The sequence below is a fragment of the Pseudonaja textilis genome, chromosome 2, assembly GCF_049901715.1.
Source record: "Pseudonaja textilis isolate UNSWEBS1 chromosome 2, rPseTex1.2, whole genome shotgun sequence".
Taxonomy (NCBI): Eukaryota; Metazoa; Chordata; class Lepidosauria; order Squamata; family Elapidae; genus Pseudonaja; species Pseudonaja textilis.
The window spans coordinates 34,577,660-34,591,677 of NC_141991.1; the positions used below are offsets into that span (position 1 = coordinate 34,577,660).

Consider the following 14,018-nt stretch of genomic DNA (forward strand, 5'->3'; position numbering starts at 1 on the left):
CGGTTCCCCCGAACGCGGTAGCATTGGACGTGTGTTTTGTAGTGGACGTTTCCACCATGTTGATGCGGCATTTGAGTACTCCAGCCGGCCTGTCGCGTGGGCCTGTCGTCGGAGGGTCTGCTCTCAGTTACGGTCAGCATTTGACGGCTTCGCGCATCCAGGGGACACCACTTGGAGGTGGCAGACCGCTCGTCCCCCGGTGAATCTCATTCCTTTAATGGAGCCATATGGTTACCAAGCGAACAAAACAATTTGATATGACAAAGTGGAGAATTTATTCTATTGCATATTTTGACATGAAGAATTTAGTTCTGAGCCAAAAATCCTCCTTTGCACACTAAAAAGCCTAGAAGAGACTTTTGTATGAAATGCTCCTGAGAATAAAGAGATTGGTAGTCTAATATCTATAAAAACATATTCAAGAAAGAATAACATAGATTAATGGCACAGCACGGCATAAAACAGCTTCCTAGACTACATTTTTAGACTACAAGAGAAAATTTTGTAGGGTCACTGGAATGACTGGAAAATGTACACTAGCAGGAATGTGTTTTGGGGGGGCAACTGGTATTTTCTAAAGATGATGCACATTTTACGAGCTAGGAATGGCCACTGACATAAGTTTGAGAGATAGATTACTCTTGTGTTATAGAATTCTTATACAACCAACGATATAGAAATATGTGGAACACAATTGCATAACTGAACACAATTGGCAAGTGATAAGGAAAGCTAATGGCATGAATCTTGATGATAGACAAGGATATAGTAATGTCTTATAAATTATTATGCCTATAGCTGCCTATAACAATAAAATTCCAAAATAAAAGATAATAATGTATGAACTTCTGTCTGTACAAAGGGAAATTTGTCCTCAGGAGTTTATTGAACATTATTTCAGACATCCTTGTTAAGGACAGTTTTAAACTTTATAAAACAGAGTTGTTCTTTTGAAAATGACAGAAAGGATCACTTTATTTTGGAAATGAAATGCTCTCTGGAGGTTGTAAGCTTAGAAGTTTCCCTTCATTTGTAAGCATCTTTTGTTATTTAGGAGTCTTTTAATAAAGACACCCACAATTGAAAAAGAATTTTCTTGCTGGGCTTATCATGGTGTTTTCTGCAGCAAAAATTTAAAGCATGGATGATAATGGATACATACTTCTGGAGATTTTTAATCTAAACAGATGAACTCATCTATATTCCCAGGAGGCGCATTCTTGGCTTTAGAAAACACCTCTGCGAAGCTGTGCAGCAAATACCCATGCAGTCAGTTGTATGAAATTAATCCTGTAACTTTGCCACTAGTTTAAAGACTGATATCCTGAACAAGCACATAAGAGGTCATAATGGGACTAATTGTCAGAGTATTTATATAAAGTAAACTTGGGTAAGAACCACTCACAATTAGTTGGGTAAAAACATTACATTACTCAAGATATTTAAATATGCATTGATATTTAGTTGATTCAATTAATCGATATTTGAATAGTTCCTTCCTTTTTAAACTTATGGAAATGTATCAAGGTCTAGTCTTGGAATGGGAAATTATTCTGAAGAGGGAGCATCCATGTTATATTAGCTGTTGATATCTATTTAATATTTTTGCCAAAAAAAGTATTGCAACTCTAATTTGTTTCATCTTATTATTATTGTGATTAATTACACAGTCAGCCAGATATTCAGGCTGGATTTGGCATTTTTATCCGCCTATCGAATCCTTCTCAAGGACCCGAGATAGGCATATGTTGATGTTTGATGGTGGATTACTATTATTATTTGGATGCACTGTTTTAATCCTATTACCAGAGAGAATTCTGTGAACAATTTTGAGTCTTCACGGATTTGAGCAGCATATAAATCCACATTAGCTATGTTAGTAAGTAGATAGGGGAGATAATGTCAGTGGGTTGGTTCTGACTTGCAAATTCCTTATCTGTCAAGACTCCCTGAAGTATTGAACTGATTAAAGAGTGGACTTGATGTATCGGTATTCTTAACTGTTGGACATTTTTATACCATTTGGAATAAGTTCATAATCTGAGACATGGACTTCGATGAAATGAAACTCTTGGGAGTTTCTCTCTATGTGAAAATTCTGTGTATCTTTGGGTTTGATACTTGGCCTGGTGATTTATAACCTGGGTGAGATACAGGATTGGGCAGCTGGGGTTCTCGGTGCTCTTCATTCTCCTAGAGGAATAGGGAGGGCAGTACAGAAGAGAGCTCAATGTGGCAAAGTGAATGGATTGTCTGAGGGACCGTATTACCTCAAAGTAGCCTACTAAATTGTGGTTTTGAATATGGTTTCCTACTGTGGTGGTTCCCTACTGTGGTGTCCTACTGTGGTGGTGAAGACCTTTTGGGATGTGGGGGACTGATGAGGGTGAACAGGATTGTAATCCTTCTGGGCAATGGGAATTATGGTGGAAGTTTGAAAATGCTCTGTACCCAGAATATTTAATATCTATGATCAAGCTTCCATCCTAAGACCCAGGGTACCAGATCCTCTGAGCCCATGGGCTTTCTACAGCCTTAGGATTGAGCATCATACTATATTTGGCCACAACAATACAGATGAAGTAACAAACAAATAATTTATAATTTTTACGCAGACACACGGAAGAAAACTTAGTTGGATAAAATTAGGGACTCTTAATCAAATTACTTACAGATCCAGAGTACCAAATATCTCCCTGACCCTCTGCTCTTAGTTAATATTTTGAATTTTTCTTATAATAACCCAAAGTTGTAGCATTAGCTGAAGATACAAATGGCAGTAAGGAAAGCATGGATGGCAATACTTAAGAAATGGCTTAAATCTCTAACTCCTTATGAAACTAGAGTCCTACAAAGTCAGCTCTTTATTATCTGACTTGTGTTTCCCTAAATAATTTCAGAAGCTTTTGATAGGACCTAGCTCCATAATAATTAATATAAGATACAATATTAAAACATCTAGGAGCACACAGCTCTTTTTGAACAGAAATGAGAGTTGTCACTGACACATATTGGTTGGGAATAGATCTCACAGAAAAGTTACTTCTGAGCAATCATACACAAGATCTGGCAATGAGAATTTCTGGTGCGTCATTCTTGAGGATGGGCTCCAGCATGAGTCCAAAAGCTTGGAAGACTAAACCTCTGGTCCTGGTGCCTGATCCAGATTGGATCCTGCAACATTATCCGTGGACATATATATTTGCCCCCATTTGCACTTTTACTATTCTTATATTCTCTTTTTCCAATCCTGGCTTTTTAAATGAATAATGCTCTATACATGAAGCTAAAGGTACATGTTCCAAGGTTTATTTCCAGTAAAGCAGAATCAAGCCTTGTTTAGCTGCTATTACTTACTGCCCTTTGTTTCCCCAAATCCATCACAAGCTGCCATATATTTTACTACTTCCCAACTAACTTGCAGTCATACTAAGTTTCATAGAAAAGAGTATTATTGTTTATATTTTTTTCTGAGTTTGGTCATTTTAAACGAAGTTTCAAAACAAGACCTTTTTTTAAAGCTTAAGGTTTGCCTTTTGAGACTAGTAATAGAATATCTTGCTGAATTTCCAGCAACTTTAGACTTCAGTTTCAATCCAGAGCTATACTTGCTGCTGTTGTCTTTAATGGTCAGTTCTTGGCAGTTACTCAATACTTCTGACTGCTATCAGCTTGTACAGATTGGTAGATGATTTTAGTGCATTTCACTGCATTCTAGCAGGAGTGATAGTCATTTACACAGGGGACTTGTTGACAATATCTGTTAACTCATTAATTGTGAATTAGGAAGGCCATAAAAGCCCAGATGATGGACTGGAAGTCAGAGGTTGTTTTATGGAGCAATGAGCCCAGGTGGTTTGGTTTGATATTTTACATTCTCTTCAACATTCCTGCCTAAGTCGATGAAGCAAGTGGCCCGGTGGTCTATTTGAAACAAATTAGTCAATAAGCAAACAATGTGGTTAGAACTGCCTGAGCATTTTTAACACTCTGACTCTTTCCATTGATCTTGGTCTCCTGGGCTTAGAAACATTCTCTTCAAATGAGAAACTCCCTTTAATCAGCAAACCTCTCCTTGATATTTAGTTGTTCCTATTAGAGGGCTTTTCTTTTTTTAAAAAAAAATAGAAACTTAAGAGCTTTCCTGAAGTAAAACGCTATGAATTGATTTAAATTGAGTAATATGTGTTAGACAAAGGGCCAGCTGTGAAAGTAGCTGCTTGTTTAATTTGTTCTGCAGCTGTATAATGGCAATAGCAATTTGTTGCACAGTTGCTAGATCTGGAAACCTGAAATATAGATGGAAGATGTCTGAGTAGAGCTCCTGGAAAAATGTTCTGGTACCAATGGAAGAAAACATTTATGGCTCAAGGTTCAACTGTGGAGTCCTTGATGTTCTCCAACTCTTGGTGGTTTTCCTGCAGAAGTCCAACACAGATAAAGCTTGGTTGTTTTCTTGCAGACTTTTCATTACCACACTAGAATGAAATGCTAGAAATGAGTGGGGTTTGCTCTGATTTTTATATAGTAGTGGTGTGCATTTTTCAGTGTGGGGATGTTCTTGATGGTTCCTTGATTAGGCTGCTGGTTAGCTTTTATGTTTGCATTGGCATTTCCTTAATTTGGGCATTGTTTACTTCTTGATTGTTGATCTAGTGCTGATCTTGGTGTTAATCTCTGCTCATATGGGTGTTGATAGCTGTTGAGTGTTTTGGTCTGTTTGTGTCTTTTTGAGCTTTTTGATTAGTCTGAGTGTTATGTAGATGTTATTTATCCCTATGTACCTACTGAGGGCTGATTCAGCTAACTGCCAAGCCTCCAGGAATTCTCTAGTATTTTTGGACTTGGCTTTATCTAGGATGCCCACAGTTTCCCAGTTGAAACTATAGTTGAGTCTGTCCATGTGTTGTGAAATTAAAGATTTTCATTCAGTTGTTCCAGAAATTGGTGGCCTGATGTCTTTAGAAGGTACCAGGTTGAGACATGAGAGAAATTATCCAAAGTTCATAGATTATAGGGGCATTTTATATGCCCAAAAGGTGATCATCTTTGATATTAGAGGCCCAATTGCTAAGCAGGATTAAAATAATGACGCATTTCATATCACAATGATCAAATTACATTGCTGAGATTGGATCTTATTGAAGGTCAACTGTTTCTTCTATAAAGAAATCTCTGGTTTTGCCAATTTGGAGCTAGGTAGTAAAACTATTCTTTCTCTGACAGGAGGTGATTTTCACAGTAGTTTGGAAGAAGAAGCTATGCATTTATTTCAGCATTTTCTGAAGTGAGTTTTCCTTACATCCCCCTCTTTCTTGAATAATGAAGAATAGCCAATTAATGACTACCAGTTTGGGACACCTCCCATAATAATGCTCAACATCACTGAATTTACATTATCATTTTTGTTTTCCATTTCAACAGCACTAAGTAGATCAGACCAGGAAATGCAGTCTACAGGAAAGCTAGAACTACTCTCATTGAGATTGGCTATGCTAACAGGATCTTGCAAGTCTGACTGATTGTACTCTACTTCTTCCTACCCCATATACTACAGTGAATCAGGATGGTGTTTGAGTGCAATGCTGCATGGACATGATTTGAGAGACAGAGGGAAGATCCACAGACTAAACAATGATTAGATGAGAGGCAATGTAGCCTGCAAAAGAAATGGACAAATATATCAGAAGGGACTCTCCATAGTTTCTTGGACTGTAAAGGAGATGGGGAAAACTTGTACTTTTAGATTTTTAAGTTCCTGTTAATGTAACAATAAAGTTAGAGCTAGTATTTTTGGATGAGCTTCTTCTCTAGACTACCTCACAAGGCTGACACTGAGCCACTTCAGTAGATTATCTTGTTTTCCACAACTTAAAAATATTTCTACCTCCCTTGCTTAGGTAATAGTCCTTACATATTTCCATCAAGGACAACTTTCTTATTTTCTTCATTTCCCTACAAAAATGAGGAGGGCTAAGATTTAGGATAACACATTTCAAAGTGAAAATCCATATAAGCAGAGAAACATCATAAATGAATGCCCCAGCTTTCACATTTTATTACCAGTCTTTTCTTATGTGAAATACATAATGGAAAACCTGTGCTGTAAACATGGCTTCTTATCCTTTAATTATGTAATATTTAATTAACTGAATACCAAAGCAAATGAGCACTAATTTCCTATTCTTTGTAGTGCAAACTGCTGAACAAAATAGATTATTTAGAAGCATATTTCCAATAAGCTGGGATAATGTAATGCCTAATTTGATTGCAGCAGTAATGGTGGTGGCATATGAAAATATATTAAAACATTTGTATACTAAATGACTGCTTCAAGTTATTACTCATACCTCTAATTCTAGGTCCTCTCTGTCCATGTCTTGATGAATGCCTCCCATGTAAACATTGGGGTCATAGTATTCATGCCCTGATGAATGCCTAGGAAAATAAAGCACAGTTTAGGTTATCTCTCCTGATTCTAATTAGCATATTAATCCTCACCCAGTCACATGGCAGATCATCACTAATATGTCAGGCATGCATCCGGAAAGATGCATTGCCTGTGATCAATGGCACTGAGGTTGTTAGCACATTAAACAATGCCCTCCCCCTAAAAGCAACCAAATATAAAAGCCGTCTTGCCTTCATAATATAGCGCACAGCATCATATTATAATGGTCCCCTCCAGGTGTGGTTTTCTGTCACTAGACAGAAGAACATTTATTCCACAATGGTCTTGAACAGACTATCAGTAACAGTGTCAGCTCTGGAATTCATCGCTGCCACATTTGTGAAAAGGGGGATGATGTTACTGAATAGTTCTTAGAGGGAAAAATCTAGGTGATAGTTCAAGGTTACTAAGAGTGGCCGTAGTAGAAATTTCAGCTGAAGGGTAATTGGTTCACGTGATTAATGAGGTGTAGAAAAGTGGGTGGGGGTAAGCTGAATTGTGTGAAAGTCTTGGGGGATGATTTCAATTCTGAAATTCAACAGTAGCTGGATTAATACACTTTGAGCAATGTCCCTCTTGGACAATCAATTCACAATCAAGCAAGATACAACTTCAGGGAAGGTAAAGATTGGGAAAAGATATTGTGTTAATGATAAAAAGGGAGAAAAGAGGAGCGTGCATGAGACCGCTATCACAAGGAAGCAGGTCTATTGTATTGCAGAGGAAGCAAATGTGGATGATTGGGGACACATTTTCCCCCTTAAAAATAAAAAGCTGCCAAAAGATAGAGAGGTAAAGGCCGTGATTCATCATGTCACTGAAGATGATGGATATTGGTCTCTCCTTCTTTTCCATCTGTGCATTGGTCCCGAGTGGTTTAGGCTGTAAGATGCAGTATGCCAATTTGTGTCTTGGCATTGCTATTGTTGTGTTTTTGAAAAATCAATGGAAAATTGTGTGGTGACTGTTCAGCAGCACACTAACCTTCCATTGAAAAGATCATGAATGGAAAGTGGGTAACTTATCTGAAATGATAAGAAAAATTGTGATCATTTCTATCTATCCTTTGGTTCGATTAAAAAAAAGACTTTTTTTTTTCACAGAAGAAGAAAATACTTGGAAGAATTATCATGCTTGGGGTGATATTGGAAGATTTAATTATGTGTTTTATTGCCTGTAAGCCATCTTGAGTCGCTGTAACCCATTGTTTTAACATTCTCAAAAGAATCCCAGAAAGAGGACAACATGGTAGTGCCTTGTTTGTATTTTACAGATAGTTGCCTCAGTTTTTAGGTTATTTTTGAATAAAGGCAAAAATAAAGGCTGCTTCTATTGGGAAAACCAAGGGAAAGTGTAGAATACATTTTCTTAGCAACAACCGTTAGCAACCATTCTTATCATCTGCAAATTATAGGAAAAGGAAATTATTGGTACTATAGTCTGGAGATAGAGAGGGGAAAGGAGTAAGAAAAGGAGACTAAACAAGAAGTATACAATTGTTTATTTCTTATTTAAAACCATCATAAAACAATCCAGCTAAACTGAGCAAATGTTTGGATCCAGGCATTGATTACCTGTTGGTTTTACACTTTTCCCTTGTTTCCAACAGGATGACTTGTGCTTAAAAATAATGTACAGTATTAGAAAAAAGATCTTAGAAGTTAAAATAGCAATACTGGTCTGAAAAAAAATTGAATCCCAACACTGAGTGGGGGTGGGAGTCGGGGGGATGGCCAGGGTGGGTGTGGAAGCTCTATGCCACTTGTTGAAGCTCCATTTTCAACCACAGCCTCCTGCAACCCTTACCCTGCAAAATCGGAGTGTGTGGCCTCCCTGGGCCTCCACTTTTGCTGGCAGAAGGCTACAAGAGGCCATCACAGCCAAAAATAGAGCCTGTGTGAGCCTTGCACGGCCTCCCTGAGCTCCGATTTCTCTGGCAGAGGCACTATGGGCTCATCTGTGGGCGTGGCTTGGTGGGCGTGGCAGGGGAAGAATAATGTAAAATCTCCATTCCCACCCCACTCAAGGGGGAAGGTTGCTGCAAAATCCCATTTCCTCCCCACCTCACTAACCTGCTTTCCAGCTCTGTTCTTCTTTGCAGGGCAAGAGAAGAAGACCGAGCCGATCAGCTGGGACTTGGGAGTAAGAGAATAGATGGGGGCGGGGACAGTTAGAGGTGGTATTTGCCAGTGCTCCGAACTACTCAAAATTTCCGCTACTGTTCTCCAGAACTGGTCAAAACCTGCTCAATACCACCTCTGCCCTGCCCCCACCCCCGAGATCAAATACAACCCTGATACAGCCCTCAATGAAATCGAGTTTGACACCCCTGATGTAGAGTTTATTTAGTTACTTATTTAGTAGTGAATATAAAACGGCTAAAAATTATTAAGTAGATAGATGGTGGTTTCCTTAGTTTTGTTTACTTATCCATATAAAACATCTAGCGGCAATTAAATATTTTTATAAATAAATTATACTCTTTTACTTATGTCTAGGCACAAAGCCATTAGGCCTACCACATCTAGACCACAGAAATGACCACTAGATGGCAGGAAATACTGTGTAGCCGTCCAGATTATTTCAGCACATTGTGGGCTAGTAGTAATTAAATTCTAGATATGTTTATGAAAATCCAACTTGGTGAGCATATTGCTTCAGTTAGCAACAAGTTTTCAACAACAACAAAAATCAGCACGATGTTTCCTACTCATGAAGTGGTAAATTGTTAAGTAGTATTGCCTGAATTATTGCAGCTTCAAATTAAACCTGAAAACTCCACAGAACTATATTTTTTCATATCGACCTGTTTCCTTTGTGACATTGGCCCCAAAAGATGTCTCTTTGCTGTTGTTTTTTTCAGTAATTGCACCCAGTGAAAGGTTAGTTTATCCTTCTTTTGCTCTCATTTCAATTGCCAAGCAAAGAAAACCTTGTTGAGGCTTTTAATTACTCAGTCTTTTAAATTAATTTGGATGACTCAATTATAAGCTGCTACTGCTATTTCTGAGTTGCTGTGATTTTGCTTTCATTTAAAAGTTCAATTGCTAATTATAACCTAATTGGCCATTCCAAATTTCATTGAGTGTTATAGTAAAAATGATTATTTGGAATAGAAATTATTGTAATAATTATTTTAATAAAATGTAATCATATATATATCGCGAACACATTCAAGGAGAAATATTTTATAATATGATTTATAATATTTATAATATAATTTATATTATATTATAATATATAATTTATAATATAATTCTATATAATCCTTCTACATATAATCTCCCTGAAGATTTCATAGAAATAGCTCTATAAAAATCTTTATCTGAAATAAGAACCTCTTCAAGAACAAATTTGTCCACACACAAAAGTATTACTTTATAATTCAATATTCATTCCAATGGTTTTTGTAGTTATTTTGGCTTACTGGAAAAGTGGCAGAAATATTTCTACCCATCATTACTTTATACTTGGGACATTCTTAATTGTTACTCAGAGAATGATTGTCTCTCATTTATAGGTCGTCACAGAGGAACTGGCTTAAAGTTCCATACTAATATGAATGTGAGTATGACATATTATATTACTTTTAATTGGCTTGTTACTGGGCAGACTGTGGTTTAGAGTTTATATATCCAGTTACCTGACCTGGATTGCCAAACGGAAGGATTTAAGCAAATGAAGAAATGTGATTCTTTCTTTCCATCTAGTAAGCCAAATGAACAGGCCCCAAATTTGCAGAGGAATGTACCAATATGTCTACTGGGAGTGACGCCATAAGGATTCAGGGTTTTTGTTTATGAAGAGTGCAGATTTAAAGGGTAAAATAGCTTAATAGATAAACTCATGTTTTTTTATTCTTTTGGGTGTGTCTCTGTGGTGTGTTGTGAATGGAAAATGTTGCTGAATTTAATCAGATGCAATCTGATGTTGCTTTTAGGGATGTGAGATAATTGCTGGCTTATATATTACTGATACATACAAAAACAAGATTGTTCAGTTAGAGGAGGCTGAATATAGTTAGATATTAGCATTTCAGCTGCTGAGGACACCAATATATGAAATTGAGCCTTCTGTGTAATTAACTTGTTTTTGGTGAGTTATAGCACCCATAGCATTAGCTGAAATTCCAGCATTACAGAACATAGTACTTACTCCTCAGGTAAGAGATATGGATCCAGGACTGGTGGGGTAGGTGAGCCCATCTTGGTTAGAGCCATGATATGTTCAAAGGTAATCTCAGTTTGAGTGCCTATGTCTACCAAGAGACACTCATGAGAAGGACTGAAGATCTTGGTGCGTGGAGTTCTTCTCAGGACTTGCACTACAATGGGATCTTTAGCTGTTTTAAAGGCTTCTACAGCTTGATCGTGAGTTGCCTTGGACAAATCTTTTCCATTTACCTGTGAAAGGAGACAACAACAACAAAAAAGGCAAGTAAGGACATGGCTTTCTTTTTACTGAAAACTATTTGTGAAATAAACATTCTTTCCTGTCTTCCCATCCTTGTAAAAATAAATGGACAAACTTTGATTTTTGAACTCTTCTATACCCCTGTGATATGCAATAATGATGGTTGGGCTAAACCTTCTGCAACAAGGCTGGTGTTTTTCTTCTGCTGGCAAATGTCTAGGTCAGTTTCCCTTTTCAACAGCGAATATTGAAGGCAGTAGAGGATTAAGGCTCACTGGTGTGTCCTAAGCACTGACAAATCTTGGTGGCCCCCTCCTTTGTATATACAAATTATTATTATTATTTTTTACAAATCTTCATTATTTTTCTTTCTTTCTCAACTTTGTGATTTCCCCTTTGGGCTTGGTGCCCTAAGCACATGCTTAGTCTACTTAATGGTTAATACACCACTGATTGAAGGGATGAATTAAAGCATCTCTTGCACTTTTGTCTACATTGTCAGAGTTGAACATGTTTAAGCTGCTTTGGTTTGGCTTTGATTATGGCACAAGAAGAATGCAATATTAAAGGGTAAAGTAGCTGTATCCATTCATAGATAACTGATAAAAGTCTTAATAGCTTTGGAACTTCCAGATTCATTTTACACTTGCCATGGAAAGTTATTTTTGTAGCTGATCAGTTAACCTGTCAATTATAATATTAATCATCCCTATGTTTGTGGAACAGAGAATAATTAAGGTATACATAGTCTAATCTTCGATATTAGAAAAATTCCTGATATTCACTGATGGGGCTGCAACTGCTTTTCTCCTGGGTAAGAATTCTTCACATCTGAAAAACACTAAGGTTGGAGAAGATCTTAGGCCATTTAAGTAGCCTATTCAAAATTGCTGGGTTACATTTTTTTTTCTTTTTAAATAGCACTTAGCAGTAGGACTTCAGACTTATATACTGCTTCACAGTGCTTTACAGCCCTCTCTAAGCAGTTTACAAGTCCGCATATTGCTCCCAACAATCTGAGTCCTCATTTTACCCAACCTCAGAAGGATGGAAGGCTGAGTCAACCTTGAGCTGGTGAGACTTGAACTGCCAAACTGCTGGCTGTCCAGCAGTCAGCAGAAGGAGCCTGCTGTAGTGCATACTAACCACTGCACCACCATGGTTCTTAAATATTCCTTTGCTAATTGTTTTGGCTCCTTGTCAAAACATTATGCCATTTCTATCTCAAGCCTCTTTGAGGTGAAAAAGTGTTTTGTTGTGATACCTACTCCTGTTAATTCATTGTGAAAATGCACTTCAGAGATACTCCGCTGAAAAAAACCTAAGCTGCAGGAACATCTGGTGCATCAATTAGTGGAGGTGATGCATGTCAAATATCTTGTATGGCTCTGCCTGCTTTCCTCCATCATTTCAAAAGGTGACTTAAGGCTCCTTTTCCCACATCCTTTTCTCAGGATATTCTACATTACATTTTTTCCCCCTTAATATTCCAGTACTTATCCAGGGATTATCTGGATCATGTTTGTCCCAAAGGTGCTTTTCCAAAAGGTAACTTGGGTTTTTCTCCTTAAAATTTTTTTGCTTTTCATCCAAGAAGCTTATTCAGTTCTAACTGAATGGTAAGGGATCTATAAACATTCCCTCCATTCAGTTAGAATTGAAGAAGTTTCTTGGATAAGAAGCAAAATGTTTTCAAGGAAAAAAAAACCAAGAAAGTCCTGTTGCCTTTTAGAAAAGCACCTTTGGAATACTGGGAATATGTTCAAATGCCTCTAGTCTCTCTGAGAATTAGATGTATTCCTCGGGGATGTTTATCAAAAGCAGTCTCAACTTATGAAGGTATAAGACAAAGTTGCATATAAGTTCCATTACTTTTTATTCTATATTTACATCCATAATCCAAGCACTTGCTATTTCAGTCCCTCATCCATTTATTTTAGATGATTGTGCGATTATAGCATTACAGTATGCCAACCAATGAAGTTATTATTGTCTATTTCACAGATGGGAACAAGAAAAGCACTTAGAGCTCTAGCTTTATTCTGTGCAGTACAAAAGCTATCAATAAACTATCAGAAAATCAAAGTTTTAGTGCTATCATAAAATTCACAAGTGGCAAACAAATGGGACTCAAACTGAGCAGGTGTGATCTATAAATATGTTAGTACCATACTTCTTTGTCCTGGATTTCTCTTTGTTTAATTGGGCAAGTGTCAGAGTGTCTTATCTCAACAGCTATTGTACGATTTTACCAATCAGAAGGAGCCTATTTCTCAAGAACAAGAAACCAGGAGCCAGAATAGAATTCAAAAATACTACTTTTCATGGTACTACCTATAAAACAGAATCTGATCTACTAATTGTCAAGGCAAATTGGTGCTAGATAAGGGTCAACAGAATTCATGGAGGGGGTGGATTTAGGTCTCGGGTGGTAGTGTAATGCCTTCAAATTTACAATGACCCTGCTCTCAGATTCAGCCTGATCATCTCTTAAACATAGATAGTATTAAACAGGTTTGCACCAGTTCGGGTGAACCGGTAGCGGTGATTTGGTGTGGGTGGCTGAACCGGTGATGACCCCTGGCTGGCCACGCCCTGACCTAATCGCCTGGTCACTCACTTCCACCGGTCGCTCTCCTAGCCTTACCTACCACGTGGTGGCCGTGGTGCAGTCGGGCGGATGTCTTGGGGTTGCTGCACATGCTCACTGCGTGTGTGCATGCCCAGTGGCCCCAGGACATCTTCCCACCTGCCCACCTTCCCGGAGCATGCTTTCTTCCTTCTTCCAGTGGACGTGCCTCTTCCAGCCTGGCCTTGCAGTAGGTGGCCACGTGTCCAGCTGCCTCCTTTTCAGTTCAAGAAGCCTCTCCAAACCAGATGGCTGCTCTCTACCTTCTCCTGTTTGTTTTGTAGGGCTGAAGAGCAGGAGAGTAGTCGGCCAGTTGGGGGAGACTTCTTTTGCTGTGAAAGAGGTGGCTGGAGACCGAAAAAGAGTCTCTTTTCAGCTTTTGCAGCACAAGAAGCCTGTCCCAACCATCCGACTACTTTCCTCCTCCTCGGCAATACAGAACCCCAACCATCCAATCCAACATCACTCAAAACTAGGCACGCACACCCTTAACTACCCCTATTCCAACCACAACTGGCCTTAAAT

The 14,018-nt window shown here is 38.2% G+C and overlaps 1 protein-coding gene across 2 annotated transcripts in view; it reads right to left on the bottom strand.

Annotated features, from left to right (window-relative positions):
- PDZRN3 (PDZ domain containing ring finger 3) overlaps positions 1-14,018 on the bottom strand; it is a 201,717-nt gene that overhangs the window by 21,222 nt on the left and 166,477 nt on the right. For both annotated transcript variants that reach the window (XM_026722453.2, XM_087923691.1), the window contains 2 exons: positions 10,607-10,854; positions 6,351-6,438 (listed from right to left, as the gene is read on the bottom strand). In XM_026722453.2, the coding sequence (XP_026578238.1) occupies positions 6,351-6,438; positions 10,607-10,854 (336 nt within the window). The remainder of the gene's footprint in view (positions 1-6,350; positions 6,439-10,606; positions 10,855-14,018) is intronic.